At 37.3% G+C, this 22425-nt stretch overlaps 1 protein-coding gene across 9 annotated transcripts in view; it reads right to left on the reverse strand.

Annotated features, from left to right (window-relative positions):
• Window positions 1–22425, reverse strand: part of slc4a7 (solute carrier family 4 member 7) — a 53770-nt gene that overhangs the window by 24158 nt on the left and 7187 nt on the right. For 6 of the 9 annotated variants that reach the window (XM_051864646.1, XM_051864649.1, XM_051864650.1 and 3 more), the window contains exons 2-7: window positions 11129–11210; window positions 4726–4869; window positions 4453–4591; window positions 3374–3534; window positions 3104–3292; window positions 918–1343 (exon numbers count right to left, since the gene is read on the reverse strand). In XM_051864646.1, coding sequence (XP_051720606.1) covers window positions 918–1343; window positions 3104–3292; window positions 3374–3534; window positions 4453–4591; window positions 4726–4869; window positions 11129–11210 — 1141 coding nt within the window. The remainder of the gene's footprint in view (window positions 1–917; window positions 1344–3103; window positions 3293–3373; window positions 3535–4452; window positions 4592–4725; window positions 4870–11128; window positions 11211–22425) is intronic. The other 3 variants (XM_051864651.1, XM_051864654.1, XM_051864653.1) reach the window with 1 other exon arrangement.

Below are 22425 nucleotides of genomic sequence, written 5' to 3' on the forward strand. Positions count from 1 at the left end.
AATACAATTTACTTTCATGCATGACTTCAGATTTGTGTTTATAATTAATGAAAAAAATATATAAATATTTTATGGTTAAATTTTAAGCTTATTTTGTGTATAAACACACACACACACAAGTTTGAGATTAGCGAGCTTTTTGTGAGAGGTTTCGGGTTTACATTTACATTATTCATTTTATATTAGACAATAATATTTTTTTTTTCTTTCCAAAAAAAAAAAAAAAAAAAAAAAAAAAATCACATACATTACTGTTCAAAAGTTTGGGGTCAGTAAGATTTTTTTTTTAATGTTTTTAAAAGTCCCTTAAGCTCACAAAATCTGCATTCATTTGACAATATTGTAATATTGTGAAATATTATTACAATTTAAAATAACCATTTTCTATTTTATTATGGTTTAAGATATCATTTAAGTGATGACAAAGCTGAATCTGAGTCATTAATACAGTGTCACATGATCCTTCTAATATGCTGATTTGCTCCTGAAGAAACATTTAATATTATCAATATTGAAAGCAGCTGTGCTGCTTAATTTTTTGTGGAAACCATGATACTTTTTTCAGGATTCTTTGAAGAATATAAAGTTAAAAAAAACAGCATTTATTTGAAATAGTATTTTTGTAACAATGTAAAAGACTATAAATGTCACATTTGATCAACATAATGTAGCCATTTCTTTCCAAAAAATGAATAAAATCTTACTGAATAAAACAAAAATTTGAACAGTAGTGTATGTGCCATAATCGAAAACAGAATACTCAAAATGCTCATCGCTGCTTAGCGTAGCACATTCATTTCTTATCTAATGTAATTAGTTTTCTGGACTCAAACACTCATGACAAATATAAAAAGAGTGAGAGGCTGAGCAAATGTATCATGCAGGTGACACATCATGCTGATGGGCTGGATATTTGCCTGACTGCGGTAGGGGCAATAGCTGTGCCAGCCTGGCCGGGTCATGAACCACCTTCTCATCCTTAGTGGCGAAAGACCGTGACTGCGGTTCCTCCTCCTCCTCTTCAGGCGGGAACACCATGACCTCTGGAATGTCCTCTCTCTCTCCCCGTGCCACCAGCAGCTCGGGCCCCTGCTGAGAGGGTCCTGGGGAGCGGAGAGATGATGAAGCGCGGTGGGCGGTAGGGGGTGTGTTTTGAGGGGTGGCGGAAGGGGAGCCGTTGGGGGTGGCGGCAGGGGAGGAGTTGACGCTGGGCAGAAAGAGGTTGAGAATGATGGAGGAACGGGAACCGCGGGACTCTCTGGAGGGACGGCGCGAGCTGGGGGGAGTGGAGGTGGAGTAGGTACGTCTAAGGAGGGACAGACGGGAAGCAGAGAGACCCTCCCCTGATGGGACCAGTGCAGGAGGTCAAAAAGGATGAGGAAAAGTATGAAGAGAGGAAAACAAAGTAAACAGACTGCAGATGGAATAAAATAACATTGATGAATAAAATAAATGCAAAAATGTTGAGATGAGAGAGTTGGGAAGGTTAGAATGAAGTGAGGAAGTGAGATGGCAGCAAGAACGGAAAGTGCAAATCAGTCACGATTCAACACCCAGAGACATGACCATCACACGCTGATCGTCAGGATTTTACTAAATCAAGCTAGCTTTTTTTTGGTTGTAAACCATTACAGAACCCACATTCAACTCTGAGAATCAGAGCTTGGCCTGTTTCACAGAAGCAGCACTCAAGTAGCGTTTCAGAACAGAGCTTATTTTTGCAAGCAATACTCTCAACTAAGCAGAAAAGAATGTTGAAACCGCTCTGTAAATACATTTAATCAACACAATCTTTTGCTATACAAGTTATGAACTTATGAACAATTTTTTTTAAATGTCCACTGGGTTTAAAGCTAGTTCCACATACACAGTACTTTCTATTCAGTAAATCTGTCTGAATCCAAGCAATTTAAAGGGATAGTTGACCCAAAAATAAAAATTTTGCCATCATTTACTCACCCTCATGTTGTTCCAAACCTGTGGGAGTTTCTTTCTTCTGTTGAACTCAAAAGAAGATATTTTAAAGAATGTTGGTAACCAGACAGTTGATGGTATCCACTGACTTCCATAGTATTTTTTTCCTACTATGGAAGTCAATGGCTGCCTGTCAACTGTTTGATTACTAACATTCTTTAAAATATCTTCTTTAGTGTTCAACCATAGAAAGAAACTCATACAGGGGTGAGGGTGAGAAAGTGATGACAAAATTTTCATTTTTGGGTGAACTATTTTGTTGTTTGACTTCTGCTCAACGTATATTAAAAAAATCACCATTTGTATGCAAGTACACTACTGTTCAAAAGTTTGGGGTCAGTAACTTTTTTTTTTATAAAAAGAAATTAATATTTTAATTTAGCTAGGATTTAGCTGCATTAAATTGATAAAAAGTTAAAGCAAAGATTTCCATTTCAAATAAATGCTGTTCTTTTGAACTTTCTATTCATCAAAGAATCCTGAAAAAAATTCAACAATATTTCATAATATTACTGTTTTTACTGTATTTTTGATAAAAGAAAAGCAGCCTTGATTTTTAGAAAATCGTACTGACCCCAAACTTTTGAATGGTAATATGATGTCACCACTTGTGAAAATTCACAAGACAATATAAATTACATAAATATTTATAAAATATTATTAAATATCTAATGTACCATAGTAACCCATAATTATTTTCTGTACAACGCCACTGTTCTGTCACGCAGCTGGTTCAAGCTTCCATTTCTTGTGGAACATGCCTTGACAATGACAACACCATCACTTTAGCACTTCCCTGAGGAAGTTTTTGGTGTGAGTAAATACAGGAAATGCAGCCAACACAGCACACAGTGATGGCCTGAAGTCAAACAATGAAATGCGCCATGCACTTCACAGTCAAATTCAATGCTTTTAGCACTGAAGGAACAGAACATCTAGTCACATATACTCCCTGCCGGACATCTTTAACAGCTGCTGGCCACAGGCACAAGGACCCTATGCACCCCTACTTTCCTTGATTTCTCGTTTTTGAGTGGGAACAAAGTTAAGTAGTTGATTAAAGAGAATTTATTTAAAATTATTTAAAATAATTATTAGAAAGAAAGTCAAGCAAAGCAAAAGCTCTCACCATTCCTCTCAAGCAAGTGCGGGTCTGAATGTTTCTTGCCTATGTCGGCGAAGGAGCGTACAAGTGGGATGCGATTGCTGAGCTTCTTCTCATTCTGGTGGTGATGTCTCTTCATCATGGCGTCCCGCACCTTCTCCCTCAAACTCTCATCCAGCTGCTCAGACGCCACCATGTTGTCCAATACCATGTCTGTAAGCAGAGAGACTCATTTTTAGACATTCATTGTGTTCATGCTGAGATATAAGAGTTTATCTAACAGCCAAATGTTACCTGCTATCTCCTCAATGGTGTTTGCTCTCATGTCCAGCATGACAGTGCCATTGAGAATGCAGCTCCGTAACTCAAACAGGCTGTGCAGGGAAAGCGTGGCGACATAGGGCTTGCTCCAGCGTTCTCCTCCATCCTCTACATCCTCTTCAAACTTCAACCACCTGCAACAAATAGGATTTGATGTTGACCAAGTATTAAGACAAGTATTTTGACATGTTCAGGTTGTCCATAGCAGTATATTGTTAGTAGAATAGATGCCACTTGGTTTGATATTTTGTTATTAAATGCAATGACTTTCAGACATTTTAAAATGTGTCCAAATACTTTCGAGGCCAGTGTATACCATTATGTTTTTAGGACCAAAGCTGAAGTCCACGTCTAGAGAACAGTTAATATAATAGGGCATGTAAAATATAACATTTAAACAAAATTTATAAAAAATTATCTGAAATTACATGTGTTTTATATCATATATCATATCATTTCATACTCAATTTACAAAAAAAAAAAAAAAAAAAAAATGCACATTGCTCAAAAAATTGACAACATTCTGTACACATTTGTCCTGTTAATCAGCCAATGCAAATAATGTCAAAATGGCCCTTATTGTGGAGTTACTAAATTAAATAAATACATAATGAAATGTGTTGAAATAAATAAAAAAGTACAATAAAAAAATGTAGAAACAAATAAATATGGCATTATTTTTTCATGTAACATGAAAAAGAAGGTGAAACCACATGAAATATGCCTTAAAATTAAAAACACGTGTATTAATGAAATACACATTGAAATAAAATTAAGCAGACAATATAAAACGAATCAAATAACCACAAAATAACTGAACACATAATGAAATGTTTCAATCAATAAATTAGTTGTAATTATCGTAACATTTCATGACGAATTTATTAACTTCATTATATATTTATTTCATTAAGTCTGTTAAATCACTCTATACTTATCAGCCAATTAATTTTATTGGGCAATATATGTAGTATAGCAGTTTACAATAAACCAGTACACACAAGAACACCCAATACATACATGCACTCTCAGGCTTCATTTTGTGTCCTCACCTGGCTGTCTCTTTCCACTCGTAAGCGTTTCCATCACGGAAAGACAGCTCGTCGAGCTCAGTGAAGAGGTCATGAGGAATATGCTCCTCATCATCATCCTCAGTGCCGAGAATAAACTGGACCCTCTGTGAGGGAGTGTCTGCAGCAGTGAGTAAGAGAGAGACAGCCAATGAGTCAAGATACTTAGACAAATAGACAGGAATAAACAGGAAATTATTACCATTTCTTCATGAAAATTAGCTACATAGAGACATTCTAGACTGTTATTCTTACCGTATGATGGTGATTCTCGCCCGTCCTCTCGCTCAGACCCTCTGTCCTTCCTTTTCCGATGGTGCTTGTGACCACGGTGGCGATGTCTACGTCTGCTTTGTCTTCCTAAAGGGACATGTACGCCCACATAAACTGCCCTGTGACCTATAAAGAGAAAGACTTTATCCACCTGTCCTGTAATGCATGTGAGAGGAGGTCCTTTTAAGGTCCATTATGGACAAGAAAAGGAAGAGATCAAATACAACATACAAACAGTGTTCCAGACACACAAGCTGAATTATTTATTGTCTGAACTGCCTCTCTCAGGAGTAAGCACTTCCTGAGCCACATTTCAATGTGCAAAAACAAAAACGTTGTCGACAAACTGCAAACAAATGCACAGTGATGGACATGATCTGCCCAAAACACATGGACTCCATCCACTAATACAAAGCACAGGTTTGTGTGTGTAGGGGCATAATATTTTGTCTAAAAACTTAAAACTAAAACACTGAAACTGAAACATACAATTTTAAATGCTACAAGCTAATTATTCTAATGTACAGTTTGAAAAATTTATATTCATTTTGCGATTGGCTACATATTACATTTTAGAAGTGTTACTAAATTATCAAGGTTCTCAAAATATAAACTTTAAAGGGTTAGTTCACCCAAAAATGAAAATTCTGTCATTTATTACTCACCCTCGTGCCGTTTTACACCCATAAGACCTTCGTTGATCTTCGGAACACAAATTAACATATTTTTGTTTAAATCCGATGGCTCCGTGAGGCCTACATAGGGAGCAACGACATTTCCTCTCTCAAGATCCATAAAGGTACTGAAAACATATTTAAATCAGTTCATGTGAGTACAGTGGTTCAATATTAATATTATAAAGCGACGAGAATATTTTTGGTGCGCCAAAAAAAACAAAATAACGACTTATTTAGTGATGTCCGATTTCAAAATACTGCTTCAGGAAGATTCGGAGCATAATGAATCAGCGTGTCGAATCATGATCACGTGTCAAACCGCCAAACTGCTGAAATCACGTGACTTTGGCGCTCCGAACTGCGCATTCAACACGCTGATTCATTATGCTCCGAAGCTTCCTGAAGCAGTATTTTGAAATCAGCCTTCACTAAATAATTCGTTATTTTGGTTTTTTTGGCGCACCAAAAATATTCTCGTCGCTTTATAATATTAATATTGAACCACTGTACTCACATGAACTGATTTAAATATGTTTTTAGTACCTTTATGGATCTTGAGAGAGGAAATGTCATTGCTCCCTATGTAGGCCTCACGGAGCCATCGGATTTAAACAAAAATATCTCAATTTGTGTTCCGAAGATTAACGAAGGTCTTACGGGTCTGGAACGGCATGAGCGTGAGTAATAAATGACAGAATTTTCATTTTTGGGTGAACTAACCCTTTAAGTGAGTGTTATGATGCCCAAAGTAATCTAAATGTAAAAATAAGGGAAATAGACATGCACAATTAAATATCCAATATCATTCAATACAATAAAAATTGTGGATAACCAAAAGAGTACCTGTATATCCATCCAGAACACTCTAATTTTAAAACAAAACGCCTCGAGTAAAACGTGACACAAGTTCTCTTATGTTCCAGTACACATATCCCAATCTGCTGAGCAACCCTCCTAAACTCAATCTGACACTGTGAAAAAACTGTGCAAGAAAACCGACGTGCTTTTAACAGACATAAATAACATCTTAACTGCCTCTGGCGTGCTTTAAGGAAAGCTTAAAAGTTAAGTCTGCCACCCATGCTTGAGTTTTTGTGTTTAAGGCAAATTCCTGGGAAGCAGAAGCTGCGTGCGTCACAAGTATGATGTCAAAAAGAAAAGAAAACTCCAAGCAATTTGAACCTAACTTCATTCAGCTGGCTCTTGTGCAGGGAGCACTCATAGTGTAACGGTGGGAAGTGTGAGAAGACGTGTGGTCTGTGCAAACGCCTGCTGTGTCTACACCAATTTCACACGCTTGTCTATGTGGAGAATGCATGGGAGGCGAAACTCGAGTACACACTTTGACAGCCTCAACAGCTCATGAAAACATCTTGCAAATTTTTCAGACACACAGAGGAAACACAATTGCAGCACCAAACCTGCAAATCACTTATCTCATGTGCATCAGTCCTTCAAAGCATGTATTCCCCAGCTGAAGAGAGTCACTGTTGACTTCCATACACACTGGGGTCAAAGGTTTCCAAAGCACATCATTAAATCTAAATTAAGTCTCTAATGGCAATTACTGGTTTTAGATTACATACAAAACAGAGCCATATTTATTAGATGTAGAAGAAAACAGCGGTGCGGTTACAAAGCAACACATTCAACAGCAAACAATATGGAAAGGGGGGTGGAGGTGGGACGACCAATACTAAACCTTCCTCCCACATTATCTCGACACTCCCCTACCCCAACAACTACAAAACAACAGCCCTCTGCAAAGCTGCATGCCTGTGAAAACCCATCCTGGTCCTTACTAATTACAATAATCAGTCAAGGCACTCAGTTGGCAGGAAAAACACAGAACAACATTATAAAGATATCAAAGCGCATGAAGCTGAGGAGCTAAAATTGGCACCAAAATGACATGAACCATTGACCTACGTCTGTTACGATTATATCATTACACGTGTCTGGCAGAAAGGCATGAACAAAGATAACAAAGGAATCCTGTCTGAGGTCTAGAACTTGAAGCAATATTTAAAAAAAAATGACTCATCCTCATGTCACTCTAAACCTGACTTTTGTTCTCATATGGGTCACAAAAGGGACACTAAATTCCAATTCTTCTGAAGCCACACACTAGCTTTGTGAAGAACAGACTAAATTTAAATAATTTAATATAAATATTGAAAATACATATAAAACATTGAAAATATTGGCTGTAGTCACCATTTATTTTTATTGTATGGAAAAGAGCAGTGTGCTAAAGAACTTCTTTTGTTGTTAAAACAATTTTTGTTTCATGGAAATAAATAAGTCATGGGATGACATAAGAGTGAGCAAATGATGGTAATTGTCATTTTTGAGGTGAACTATCCCCTGAAAAGGAACACTCCACTTTTTTTGAAAATAGGCTAATTTTCCAACTCCCCTAGAGTTAAACAATTGAGTTTTACCGTTTTCGAATCCATTCAGCCGATCTCTGGGTCTGGTGGTACCACTTTTAGCATAGCTTAGCATAGTTCATTGAATCTGATTAGACCGTTAGCATCTCGCTTAAAACTGACCAAAGAGTTTCAATATTTTTCCTATTTAAAACTTGACTCTTCTGTAGGTACATCGTGTACTAAGACCGACGCAAAATGAAAAGTTGCAATTTTCTAGGTCGATATGGCTAGGAACTATACTGTCATTCCGGCATAATGATCAAGGAACTTTGCTGCCGTACCATGGGTGAAACTGTTTAACTCTAGGGGAGTTGGAAAATGAGCCTATTTTCAAAAAAAGTGGAGTGTTCCTTTAAAGGGAGAGTTCACCCAAAAATGAAAATTTGATGTTTATCTGAACGCGCTCTGACAATGGAAGTGATGTCTTGCGCCTATACTTCAATGAGTGCGAGACATCACTTCCGTTGTCAGAGCGTGTTCAGACCTCACCAACCGGATGCGCAAGGCAGTTGGACATAATGGTGTATTAGAGGTAAAAAATTATATAAATACTGTTCGGTTTCTCGCACAAACCGATCGTTTCGTGTCTTGGGACATCAATGCGTCGTCACGAGCCGCAGGGTTTAATTTGGATTTGCTTGTGCATGTTTTTTTTATTCTCATAGATGGTGTTACCGTTTCAATGCTTTATATGACTGACAGACCGCAACGGTTGGAGTTAAAAATCATCATTTGTGTTCTACTGAAGAAACAAAGTCACCTACATCTTGGATGCCCTGGGGGTAAGCAGATAAACATCAAATTTTCATTTTTGGGTGAACTATCCCTTTAACAGAGTCCAATGAGTAAATATTCCAGGAAACGTAGCCGATTCCTTGCAAGAAATATGCTTTTATAATCATTATATTGAATAATATGCAAAGAGTTTGCTGTTACTTCTCTTAAAATTACATTGGCTGTCAAAAAGAAAGTGAAAAAGAACAAACAAGAATGTTCGGGATGGTGTTTTATGTGAGGAATAGAGAGTGCAGTTAATACTGGAGGGCACAAATGCATGACCCGAGCAGGCCCAGTTTAATTAATTAGATCTTGAGCTGTTGTCTAATCCATCGTAATGCTATTAAGGCAAGCGGGAGGCCAGTGCAGCACAGCCCGTACATGCTACTTTTTACAGGTTCCCTCTTTAACTCGTTACAATCATATCACAAAAACGACTTTCTGGACAGATTAAAGCTTCTGGCATTACAGTGCCTGAAGCTTAAAGGTTTAGTTCACCCAAAAATTAAAATTATATCATTAATTACTCACCCTTATGTCGTTCCACACCTGTAAGACCTTTGTTGATCTTTGGAACACAAATTAAAAGGTATAGTTTACCTTCAAATAAAAAATTTTATTTGAAAGTGGACTAATCCTTTAAGATATTTTTGATCAAATCCAATGGCTCAGTGAGGCCTCCATAGACAGCAATAACACTCCCTTTTTCAAATCCCTGAAAGCTACTAAAAACGTATTTAAAACAGTTCATGTTACTACAGTGTTTCAACTTTAATATTATAAAGCGACGAGAATACTTTTTGTGCACCAAAAATAACAAAATAGCGACTTTATTCCACAATATCCAGTGAAGGGCGATTTCAAAACACTGCTTCATGAAGCTTCGATTCTTTACAAATCATAGGTTTTGAATCAGTGGTTCGGAGCGTGTATCAAACTGCCAAAGTCACGTGAACTATTGAAGTTTCAAAACACTTATGACGTAACGAAGCCTCGTTTACTGAGATTATGTGATTTCGGCGCTCTGAAAAAACTGATTCGAAACAAATGATTCGTAAAGATTCGAAGCTTCACTGAAAACTGAAAGATCCCTGTGGATCACCGCTGAGCTTGAACCAGTAAAGCCAGGATTTCCAGGATTTGAATGTGGACTTCAATGGACACCAAACGGTTGAAGGTTAAAATTACAGTTTCAGTGCAGCTTCAAAGGGCTTTACATGAAAGAAAGATTGAAAGTCAAAGATCGCGTATCTCCGTGTATCTCGTTGAATTACCACACAGAAGTAACGTTACACAATAATATAACAAGGATGTTTTCTTTTGTGTCTGATAGACGACCATCTTCTCTTTAATTAAAAAAAATATATATTATATCTAGCCAAGTCGCTAAGACCAGAAGGGCATGAGCGGAAGTAACAACGCGCAAAGTCGCATTGCCGCAGCTCACCGGCGCCATCTTGTGCACCTAGTCCATTAATTGAAAACGCTCACTCCGCGCCAGTGGATATGCACCATAAAAATTTTTTAAAAAATGCGGAAAGCGCATGTCAGAACAGCGTGCGAATAAAATGTTCAACTGCAATGTCAGGTGAGCGTAACCCTACCGCTGTGTTGCTAAATACTACGATATTTCTTCTTCAGAACCAGATCATGGAGACATTTTAATCGTTCACGATCTAAAATTGTGATATCGCACACCCCGAATATAGAAATACATAAATAATACCTAACATTTAACTTAATACCTAAACATATAAATAATACATGAATAATCCAATTTAACGATAACAAAGAAAACATTTGTCAGCATTAAATTGGTCTGATTAAGTATATAATCAGCATTTACAACTTGTGTATGTCTAATGTTGAGCTGAATTATTTATGTATATATCAGTACATAATAGCCACTACTCACAGCTTTGTTTCCATTGACGCTATATTAAGGGAATCAATTCCCAGACTGTGAATGCCATAATTGTAAGAGCCAGATGTAGGTCATATGCCCCCTCACACTATGCACGAGTCACTTTAAGACTGAGTTCCTGAGAGTTCAAGACATTCCTTGCTTTACTCATTTGGCAAAGCACTGTTACCAAATACCCAGTGCCTCCTTTCCAACACGCACAAGCTTCCAGAACACATGCAGAAGGCTGATAGCAGGATTAGATCACCTGGAAACATGCAGTTGGCCCATGGGAAAGCCCTCAGAGGGGAAGGGGGGTGGTTTAAGACACGTTTAAGGTTTAAAACCTCATTGAACTCAGCCAAAGAGTGAAATGAGGTTGAAGGGGATGGATGGTTTTAATCATTGTGCTTTAAAACATTCCCAAAGTAAAGAGTGAAAGAACCGCAGATATTCACTATAGACCTCCATGTGCCAAAAGACCAGATGGTATGCTTGAGGATAAGACGGCGCACAAAAAAACAAAAAACAAAGCATATGACTTTGAGGGGAAAATAAAGGAGGGGGTTATGTGAAAGGAGGGAGTGACTTACTTTCAAGCTCCTCTTTTTCAAAGTTTGTGTGGATGGTAGAGCTGGTTTTCCCCTGATCAACAACAGCTTCCTCATCATTGCCCTGAATAGAGAGAGATAAAGACAGATGAATTTATGTCACAACAGAGTAAACAACAATCCATGGCAACACAAGAGGGTGCCATTCCAGTTACTGCTGGCTAATTGAGAATTGTGCAATAGTTTAGAGTTTAAGACTATTGTTTTTGACAATGCTTTCCTTGACACAAAACTGAAGGAAACAGGTCACAAAATAAACAACTAGAGTTCATTTTGCGTCAACTGAACCAAAGCACGTGGACAGCACTACTACCTCAGCCAACAAGAACATAAAACTGAAATACACAGGGCATGTCCACATAAATATTAAGCTAATTAGTGGCAAAGGCAACCACCACTGTTACTATTTCTCATACTAAGATTTTGGGACCGGAACAAACTCCTAACCTAAAATATTAAACATTGGCATGTACTGTAACTCATCCCACATTATTTAGCTACCTACAAAAATTGTGGTGGCATAAATAATAATAATATTGTTTATTAAATTATTCATAATGCATTTTTTTAATGCTGTAGTCTAAAGATCATGTACTTATTGTATCAAAAATGGTTCTGCTAATCAATTTTTGAACACTTAAATATAAAAATATGGGTAACACTTTTTTGTTAACATTAGTCAATGTATTAACTAACATGAACTAACAATGAGCTCTACATTTGTTACAGTATTTATTAATCTTTGTTAATGTTAGTTAATATAAATACAGTCATTCATTGTTCATATTAGTTCACACTGCATTAACTAATATTAACAAATACAACTTTTGATTTTAATAATGTATTAGTAAATATTGAAATTAACATTAAATAAGATTAATTAATGCTGTAGAAGTGTTGTTCATTCTTAGTTCATTTTAACTAAAGTAGCTAGTTAACAAATGTTAACTTTTAAAACCTTATTGTAAAGTGTTACCAAAATATGATGTATTGCCATCAGTCACCACTCACAATTTCTTCAGAAAGTTTTTTTTAAAAATCTCATATTTTTTTAACCTGTGGCCATAATAACACGTCTCTAAAATAAGACATGCTTTGAAACCATATTATCAACTAACAGCTGCTGTCGGTTGGCACCTGTGTTGTGTGCAGGGAAGCAGGAAAGATCTGAAAAGTGGTGGGGACACATCAAGGCATTAGTCTTTGAAAAATAATGATTATCTCCTAAAAAGTGAGGGGGACATGTCCCCACAAATGATAATGGTTTCTCCGCCCTTGCTTATCGATGCTCCATCATGAGGGACTAGGACACAGGACACTTCAATAAAGTATAATTTTGTCTAAGACAAGGCTTAGACTAAACTTCTTTAAATGCATGCTGCACATGTCCACTTCCAGTCTATAATACGTCTACTGCACTTTATTTTCCAACCACACCAATTTAATAGTTTGAGTCATATTTGGTGACCATGTAAACGAGTGATTATAATTGTTACATGCTGCCCACTCACTTTTATACAAAGACAATGATCTTAAAATGGGCCCAATCCAAGTTTACTACATTTTCTCTATTATCAGGACAAAGCTGCAATCTACAGGCACAATGATTATTATGAACTGAGAAAAATTTTCCACTTGCAGCCTAGAAGGAACCCTAAAGTATGCTTGGGACACAAGAGAACACACTAGACAACATTGTCCTGAATTTCCCAAGAGATCCCCGCATGTCTGTGAGAACATTTTGGTGGTTTGTGTAGAAGGAGCTGGTGTATTGGAGATGGTGATTATGTGACATTTTTCCAGATGCGAACCAGGGTATTCTCAGGACTATGCCTGAGTCCCTCTACTGTATATTTGTTTAAGTTCCCCAGACAATACTCCAATTCCCACAGTTCCCTATCATTGCTGATGCACAGGCCAAGTCTTCAGACAGAACGCAGCATAGGTCTATGAGAAAACAAAGTAACCTTATCCTTTGCTGTGACACCACTTAAAAATATATATTAAAAAAAAAATTCTATTAAAAGAAAATCTATTATAAGGAAGCCAAGTGAAATTGACTGGTACGGGTTCACCTGAAGCCAACTGCTAACAGCTTAAAGTTGCAATGTAATGGAAGTAGTGAAAAATCTTTTATTCCGTATTGTGAAGTACATATGGGTGAAACGGATTATCGAAAAAGAAAAAATATATAGGGACTTCTATCAATCGGTTGCTGATTGGATGGAGACAGATCTGAATGTGAGCTTGCAGTCTGTTGTTTAACCAGAAGATCAAGTAATAACATTTTGATTAAAAAAAAAAGTATGCAAGGGTGAATCGTTCCCAAAAATATCAATAACACTACTTAAGAAAACTTAAGATTGGGTGATTTTTCATTTTGTGCCAACTTTAAGGGGTGTTTATGTAAGATGTGTTCCTTCTTGCGCTCAAAAACAACTATACAAAGTGCAACAAAAAGCAAAATGCAGTTGCATTTAAAATTTTGGATTATTTTAACTTGACATGGGAATCTTAAACTTCACTTCCATGGTGGGATGCCTTTTTTAGGCATGATATGCAACACATCAGCCAAAGACATCCGTTTGAAGGTTATGGTAGTGGTAACGCTTTCATTTTATGACTTTTGCAAGAAAGAAAACTTTGGGACAGAACAATGTCTGCATGTTAAGAAAAGCATGGCCGATGAATCAACCAATCAACTAGTTGGTTTTTGGACAACTAGTTGACTATCACTGCATATTAGTACTGTAAAATAAACAATAAATGCAACTACGTCCTCTGGTCAGCTGCATGACAAGGATGATGTAACCATGGTCAGATCACATTCACAGCTATTCTTACCCCTAAACTATTTCAGGGCACATTTTTCTGAGCTCATTCAAAAGAGCACAGTGTAAAAATAAATTCTGCCATAACCAACCAACAATTGCATAATACATTGGCCATCACAATATGAGAAAGTAACCACAATGAGGTTACATTAAAATACCTGTAAGCAGAACAGTTCTCAGAAAACATAACAGAGACCAAATTTTCAAGAATTTATACCTATAATAAAGGATATTCAGTGGTTGTTTTTTGTTTTAAACACTATATTATTTTCTATGAATGTTTTCACAAGAACTGAACCATCATCTCACCTCTATATTTATAACTACTGATGCCTGATGTGACTTGTAAATTTATTGAAATTACAGAGTGGACAAGATTATATTTGCACTGTTTGTTGTATGCATTTGGCAAGTGATAGGATGATTAGACTCAAAAACTGTGACAAATGACATCAGACTTAATAAGTGGATTGGTATAAATGCACAGTATTAATAGATTTTAGCCTATAAAACGTGGTTTATATACATATTAGGGGTGTAACGGCACACAGAAGTCATGGTTTGGTTCGTACCTCGGTTTTGGGGTCAAGGTTCGATATGAGTTTGGTACATAAATCACCATATATCTGATATTGTATAATATTGCATATCACATTAATCTGACGTCGCTAGCTTTTTAATCTTTTAATCTAAATCACAACGCGTTAGCATTTCGCTAGCCTGTTAACTTGTTATCCGTGCCTACCATCTTTTTCTCTCACGCTCCTTTTTCTACGAGTCCATCTAACAACCGGTGAGTCGGATCAGGTCTACAAACACGGTGAGTAATGTCATCCTCTCCTTTTACTGTTACTTGCACTGCCTGTCACATGTTCAATATTGCTTTCTCTGTCAGCGATGAGGGATTCACATGTCATAAATGCAGGAAATAGTCAGGCGGACAGAGAAAATCTCAGAATTAGAGACACGCATCCAAACTTTAATTGAGGATAGTAAGAATGTAAGGGCTGTAGATACTGTTTTGGATGCGACTAGCTTAGTGAACTCTGTACATTGTTCGGTTCCGGCTGTAGAGCCCGTGCAGCAGGGCAACCAGGTGACTGTGAGACGGCATAGTCGCGGGGCAAAACACCGCTCTTCTGTTCCGATTAGAAAGTGCCCTAGTTATTGGCGATTCTATTACACGGAACGTGAAAATAGAGCCACCAGCCAACATAGTCACATGTTTGCCGGGAGCCAGAGCGCCTGACATTAAAGCAAATTTAAAAGTGCTAGCTAATGCTAATTCGTAAATACTCTAAGATTAATATTCACGTCGGCACTAATGATGTCCAACTTCGCCAGGCGGAGATCACTAAAATTAACATTAAAGAGGTGTCTGAACTCCTAAGTAGGATGTCAGACACTGCAATTTGCTCTGGACCCCTTCCTGTTCATCGGAGTGATGAGATACTTAGCAGACTATCATCACTCAATGGCTGGCTGTCTATGTGGTGTCTGCAGAATAATATAGGGTTCATAGACAATTGGAAAAGTTTTTGGGGCAGACCTGACCTGTTGAAAAGAGATGGTATTCATCCCTCCTGGGATGGTGCCACTCTTCTCTCTAGAAATATGGCACATAGTCTTAGAGCTGAAACATGACAAACTGGGGCCCAGGTCAAGAAGCAGACAGACTGGCTAAACCGACTGTGACTGTCTCACGTCACAGAAGTCATATAAATCCCAACACATATAAACTCTTTCACCTAGATATCATCACATAGAGACTGTGTCTGTACCCCAAATTAGTAAATATAAAAAAACTCCCAAACCCATTTAAGAGTAAAAATTTAATTGATGTTCAACAAATAAAAAACAGATATAATACTGATAAACAAATGATAAAGCTTTGGTTGCTGAATATTAGATCTCTTTCTTCAAAAGCACTTATTGTAAATGATATTATCACAGACAATAATCTAGATGTGCTGTGTTTGACAGAAGCCTGGCTAAAACCAGACGATTACATAACTTTAAATCAGTCCACGCCTCAAGGTTACCATTATCAACAGGAGCCGCATTGGAAAGGCAAAGGGGGAGGTATTGCTGTAATTTATAGTAATATCTTCAGTATTACTCAAAAGTCTTTCAAATATAATTCCTTCAAAGTGATGGTGCTTTATGTAACGTTATGTAATGTAAGTGACAAATCCCATTTGACATATGTGCTGGCTACTGTATACAGGCCACCAGGGCACCATACAGACTTTATCAAAGAATTTGCTGATTTTCTATCGGAGTTAGTACTGGCTGTGGATAAAGTCCTAATTGATGGTGATTTTAATATCCATGTAGATAATGAAAAAGACGCATTGGGATTGGCATTTACAGACATTCTAAACTCTATTGGAGTTAGACAACACGTGTCAGGACCCGCTCATTGTCGTAATCATACTTTAGATCTAATATTGTCACATGGAATCGATATTAATGCAGTTGAAATTCTGCATCAGAGCGATGACATCTCAGATTATTATCTAGTCTCATGTATGCTACATTTAGTCAAGGCTGCAAAACCACCTCCCTGCCACAAATACGGTAGAACTATCACTTCTACCACTAAAGATTGCTTTATAAATAATCTTCCTGGTCAGTTTCATCTCCTAAGCATACCAGATAGCTTAGAAGAAGTCGATGTTGCAACAGAAACTATTGACTCTCTCTTTTCCAGAGAAAAGCAATCTGCATTGTAAAAAGCGCTATATAAATAAGGTCAAGGTCAAGGTCAAGGTACCATTTATTGTCTCCCTTAGGAGAAATTTGTCTTGGATGAGAGAACTGCTGCACATCAGCCCACCCAAACATACATTTCGTACATACATCCATTCCACATAAAACACTTTTAATAATTTTAACACATAAATTACCTTAAAAGCATGCAGCATCTTTTCCATATTACCTTACACTGCCAACAGTACATGCAGTTGTGTAACCACCTACTGGAGTTGCTTATTAAGCATTTTATCAACAATAGGACAAATAAATGTTTATAGCGATTATGCTTACATAATGGGACCCTGTATCTCCTTCCAGAGTTCATCAACACGTACTGGTATAATAAAATAAAGGTGACTTGACTTGACTAATTGATAGATTAACCAATGCTGCGTGGTAAAATGCAATGGCTGTTTTCAAACTTATTGGTTTGATTAACTCGTTGTGCGTAGCCTACACTGTCATCTTCTTTGTGCATGAGAGTTCATTAACATGCTGTGGCAATAGCGGATGCTCAAAGTTCAATATTACATTACAGTTTTTCAAGAAATCACAGAAAGATGAGCAAGCCAGAGAAAAACTTCACCTTTCCACGAGGAGACAGCGAGTGAAGCGGCACCTGAGGCTTCCCATTTCCAGGACACGCATACTTCATCACTGGACTGTAGTAGTGAGACTTCCACGAGTCACGACACAAATCGCCACAATGCCAAATGATTTTGTCTTATTATAACAGCAGAAACAACATTAAAACTCCATCATTTATGGTCATACAGATAAGATAAGACATCACTCGAAACTGTAATCATTCATTTTTATTTGTGTACACTCTACACTCACAATAACCACACTGCCACTTTCTGCTGTCCCGATTTCCTTTCCGTGAAGCTTGTGAAGTGAGTCACAAAAATTAATTGAAACTCAGCATATAGGCAACTAGCAAGCTCTTGCGTGCCATCAGGGGCCGTATTCATAAAACATCTTAAGGCTTAAAGTAGCTCCTAACTTGCCGATTTAGGAGAAACTTAAAAATAATGGGCGTGTCAGTCCTAATTTTAGAACTCCTAAATTTTTGTTCGAAAAGTATTTCACAAAGCATTTTGACACTAAAACCAGCTCCTAAATTTGTGAAAAGTTAGGGGTAATAGGCGATAGAGCCTTGGGTGCTGAGCCTTGGGTGATATCTCTTATAAAATGCAATAAAATACTTTGACATATAGATTTTAATCTGCAAAGACATAACATAAAGGTTCATTTATGTACAGGCAATACGCATTTCGAGTTCGAGTTCCAGCTCGTGGACCTTTCCCGATCCCGTCCTCCCTTCTCTCTTCCATTTCGCTTCCTGTCTACTCACTGTCCTATCATAATAAAAAGGCAAAAATGGCGAAAATAAATCTTTAATAAATGAATAAATAAGAAAATAATGTCCTATTACAATTGTTTCACGAGTTCACAAACACAAATACATGCCTCGATCCTCTTGAGCTGATTGGATAGATAATTTGAACGTACTCCTCCTGAACTTTGTTTATAAAACATCATTTGCCACTTGATTTCTGCAATCTCTTAAGATGTAGACATGTAAGAGGCTGACAATTAGCTGAACATATACTTTTTAGTGATACTTAGCCTACATTTTAAAACCTTTTTTGAATATGGCAACATGATATCTTGTGCTACAAAATTTCTATGATTAAATCACTGACAGAGACCCCTCCCCCATCAGCCAATCACAGTGGACGAGGTCAACCCCACCCATTCTCTTAGCTTAAGACTTCTCTTTATTTCTTAGTAAAAGTTGGTCTCAGCAGCTTTGTGAATAGGTTTTAAGAGAAAACTCTTTCCTGAGAACTTTACTACTATTTAGGAGAACTATTAGTGGTAAGATAAAATGATTTGTGAATACAGCCTCTGATCTCTTGTTTTGGGTTGGTGCATACATCGTCTCTTCTTCTTCTGCTCTTTTTCCTGTCGTGGCGGTTAGCAAACAGCTTTACATTACCCCGCGCCTGTGACTGATCAAACTTCTACAATGTGAGTAAATCACTCACATATGCAATTAAACTTTCACTCCGGCCAACTAAAGGCTGCAATACACTACACAACTTTTGCCCCGATTTTTCTCCTGATTTACAGTCTGAACAACAGATTCCATGGAAAATAGTGTAGTATATGATGGTCACAGACTTTGCAGACTTTTCAGACTTTGATTCCATCCAATCGGAGGATTTCAAACCATGTTTGATATTTTGAGCCAATTTTAGAACACATAATCAGTGTATGATATGTGTTGCTAATAAATACAGTACACGGTACAGTCAAACGCTGCCCAGACAATGGAAATCAAGGGTGCGAAGTCACAAAGATCGAGAAAAAAAAAAAAGAAGAAGAAGGAGACTACTGTACAAGCTTGGCGCTTGGCGAATGATCATGTTGAGACACTATAATATACAGCCGCTAGATAGAGCCGCGAGCTCGTGTATGACATGCATGAAATAAATGTATGCGAAAACACAGAAACTGCCGTTTGTTTACAAATTGTTTGCGGCAGTTTCGTCACACAGTCAGATTAATACAGCTCACGTCGCTCCCAGCTTGAAAAATACAGAAATTGTTTCTCATAAATACAGAAAAATCACTGAAGAATACTAAGTGGTGCTCCACCATGAAGGAAAAATTGCTTCGGTAAGTACTGTACTGTTAGCTTTGTCTTGAGTTGACCACATAAGTTGAAAATGTATGAATTGAGTTGATCACATAGAGGTAAATCCGGATTCATTCATTATTAGCTATGTTAATATTCATCATTACCCAGGGCTCGACATTTACACTTTATCCTGGATAAGTAGCCGGATTAATATGTAAATAGCTGCGAATGACTGATAATATTACATTAAACATAAACAGTGACTGATAATGGATTATATTAAAGGTAACAACATAGAGGTAAACGGTGTAGTTTTATCGAACTCCTGTTGTAATCTGTTGAGTCCATACTGACTGTGTCTACCCACCCCTGTCCATCTCCAAACGCACTTGGCTCGTCTTCCACGTCATCTCATCTCCTGCGTTTGTTTCACCTGTCTGTTTGTGTTCGGAACGATTTTAGTCTGGTAGTGTGTGATCCTCAGTCATGTAGTGTATGATGAAAGACCAATAATGTCTTAAGCACCACCCAGTGCTTGAAGTTGAAAAATAAAAGTGCCGGTACTCCCGATGTTCGATTCAAAACACGTTACTTGGAGAAGTGAGAGCGCGGCGGGCTTCTGTACATGCAACATGTCGGAAGTGCCAGTACGCAAGGAAAACTGGCGGTACACTAAAGGTAAATATTGAGAAGTGTACCGGCCTACTTCGAGCACTGGCACTAGGGCTGTAGCTAACGATTATTTTGGTAATCGAGTAGTCGTTTGATTATTCTAATGATTACTCAAGTAATCGCAACTCCCCCTCTCCTCCTGGCGGCGCGTGCACTGGCGCTGAGCCAGAGACAGATGCACTCATGCTTGGCATTTATCACAACTTTTCAGTGTTTCAATCACATGATGTTTATTTTAGGTTTCAGATATTTAAATACACATAAGTACTAGTACCAATACATTTAGAGTTTTTAAAATATACAATGATGTCTATGGAAGCTGCAATGATAATCCTTTCCATTATAATTAGACGACGCGTTATATTCATATCAGATCGTAAGACAAGCAACTATAAAGTTTATCCTGTTCTTCTCCCAATTCACCGGACACTTACATCCATCCATGTATTTTGAAAGAAGTGGATGAATTCACGTGTTGTAAATCCGACAGATCTATTCTCCTGACCACGGCGTAAACAATGGTGGTGCGATCTTAAAGGTGCTTACACAACAAAACACATTCACTTACACACATAGCTTAAAATAAATATATAATAGCAATAACACAATAATAATTGATTCAAGTAAAGTATCAAAAGCAATTAATTGTATGGTTTTATTGAACAAAACGGTCAAAATACATAATGTATTGAATTGTACAACTAATGTTCTTTATGTACTGTAACAAATGCCTGCAGAGGGCGCCAGTGGCCTGACGATGGTTTTTACACTTTACAACGCGATCTGATCCTTGTTTAATATTGGCTTACAACATTTATTTCAAATGCCCAATTAATCTTTAATATTGGGCCTTTTTTTTAAGACAGAAATGCTACCACTGTAATTTCTTGAACAAGAACATGTGGACTTAAACGAGGGCTTAAACTTTTATTTTGAAATCGTGACGAGCAGTTAGCACAATAGAAACATACTGTATAATGTATTCTCCTGCGTTTGCTAAGGTTTATAGATAACTTACCTTTACAAATCTGATTAAATGTCGCACATTGCATTTCTAGATGAACGTTAAAAGCAATCCAAACTCACAGCATACTCAGAGATGGAGTTTGAGATGCGCCACTAATGTAAATGATAACAGTTCACGTGAAGCTGCATTTACTGTGAACAGAGCCGCTCTGAGACGCGCGTAGATAATCTACACGTATGTAATTACAGCGCATATATATTAAACCTGCAGCACATACATTTATTTAATTAATTCACAGCCTAAATTCACAATAGCATCATGCTTTATGATGATTTTCAAACGGGTTTAATATCGTGCAGCCTTAGAAAACGGTCTAATAATGCGTTTCATGGATTCTCGTCCGTGGAAAGCGCCATTTCCGGTATTTTACCGGTTACTCGACACGGGCAAATTGAAGTTGAGGATTTTTTAAAATTCGATTTTAATTGAGGAATCGTTACAGCCCTGACTGGCACCACCACCAGTTCAGTTAAAATGATATCCATTCATACATTTTCATTTAAACATGGTTACCAAGTTTTAGTTCTAATTACTTAAGTTCTATAGATCATTAATATCATAAAATATCTGTATATCATTAAATAAGTCTTGATTATCATACTATCTTAATATAATGCCTGATTGACTGATCTTTAGAATGTACTTTCTGATATCACTTATGACTATCTAGTATATTTATATCTAGTAACTAAAAAATTTACTAGCCACTGGCGATTTTATTACCAAGGTGTGCGTAGAGGGTTGCTGACTATATTCGTTGTTTGACTGTATGCACTGAACCATGAAGTTTCGGGATGACAACATGTGCCGTTACACCCCTAATATATTATATATATATATATATATATATATATTTCTGTCACATTCATGGATACACATAGATACTAAAGGAGTCAAGGTGTATCAAGGTTTAGCTAGACTATATTATGCAATGAGATGTGAGATAAGTATGTTCTCTTCCAGTACATTCCAGTACAGTCCCATGTATTAAAAAAATCAAGGTGGCTCTGTCACACCACGGGCCACTGTCCAAGCATTCCTGAGTACCATGGCATCAGATATCACCCCAAAGGGCAAAACGCAGCAAAGGGTACAAAGTGGACTTAGAATTTAATACCATAACGACACATGACAGGCAAGGTGTCTTGAGACCACTGACATGATTTGCCCTATTTCATCAGAATGCCACCCAATTTCACTCTCATGTAAATAAATGTCACACTAAACACACCATACTGTGTTCTTAAGGCAATATTTTGAAACAGAACCCGCAGAGCAAACACTAACACCAAGCGAAAGCATATTCGATGAGCTACGCAGAATCTAAATCATGCGCCAA

The sequence above is a fragment of the Ctenopharyngodon idella genome, chromosome 16, assembly GCF_019924925.1.
Source record: "Ctenopharyngodon idella isolate HZGC_01 chromosome 16, HZGC01, whole genome shotgun sequence".
Taxonomy (NCBI): domain Eukaryota; kingdom Metazoa; phylum Chordata; class Actinopteri; order Cypriniformes; family Xenocyprididae; genus Ctenopharyngodon; species Ctenopharyngodon idella.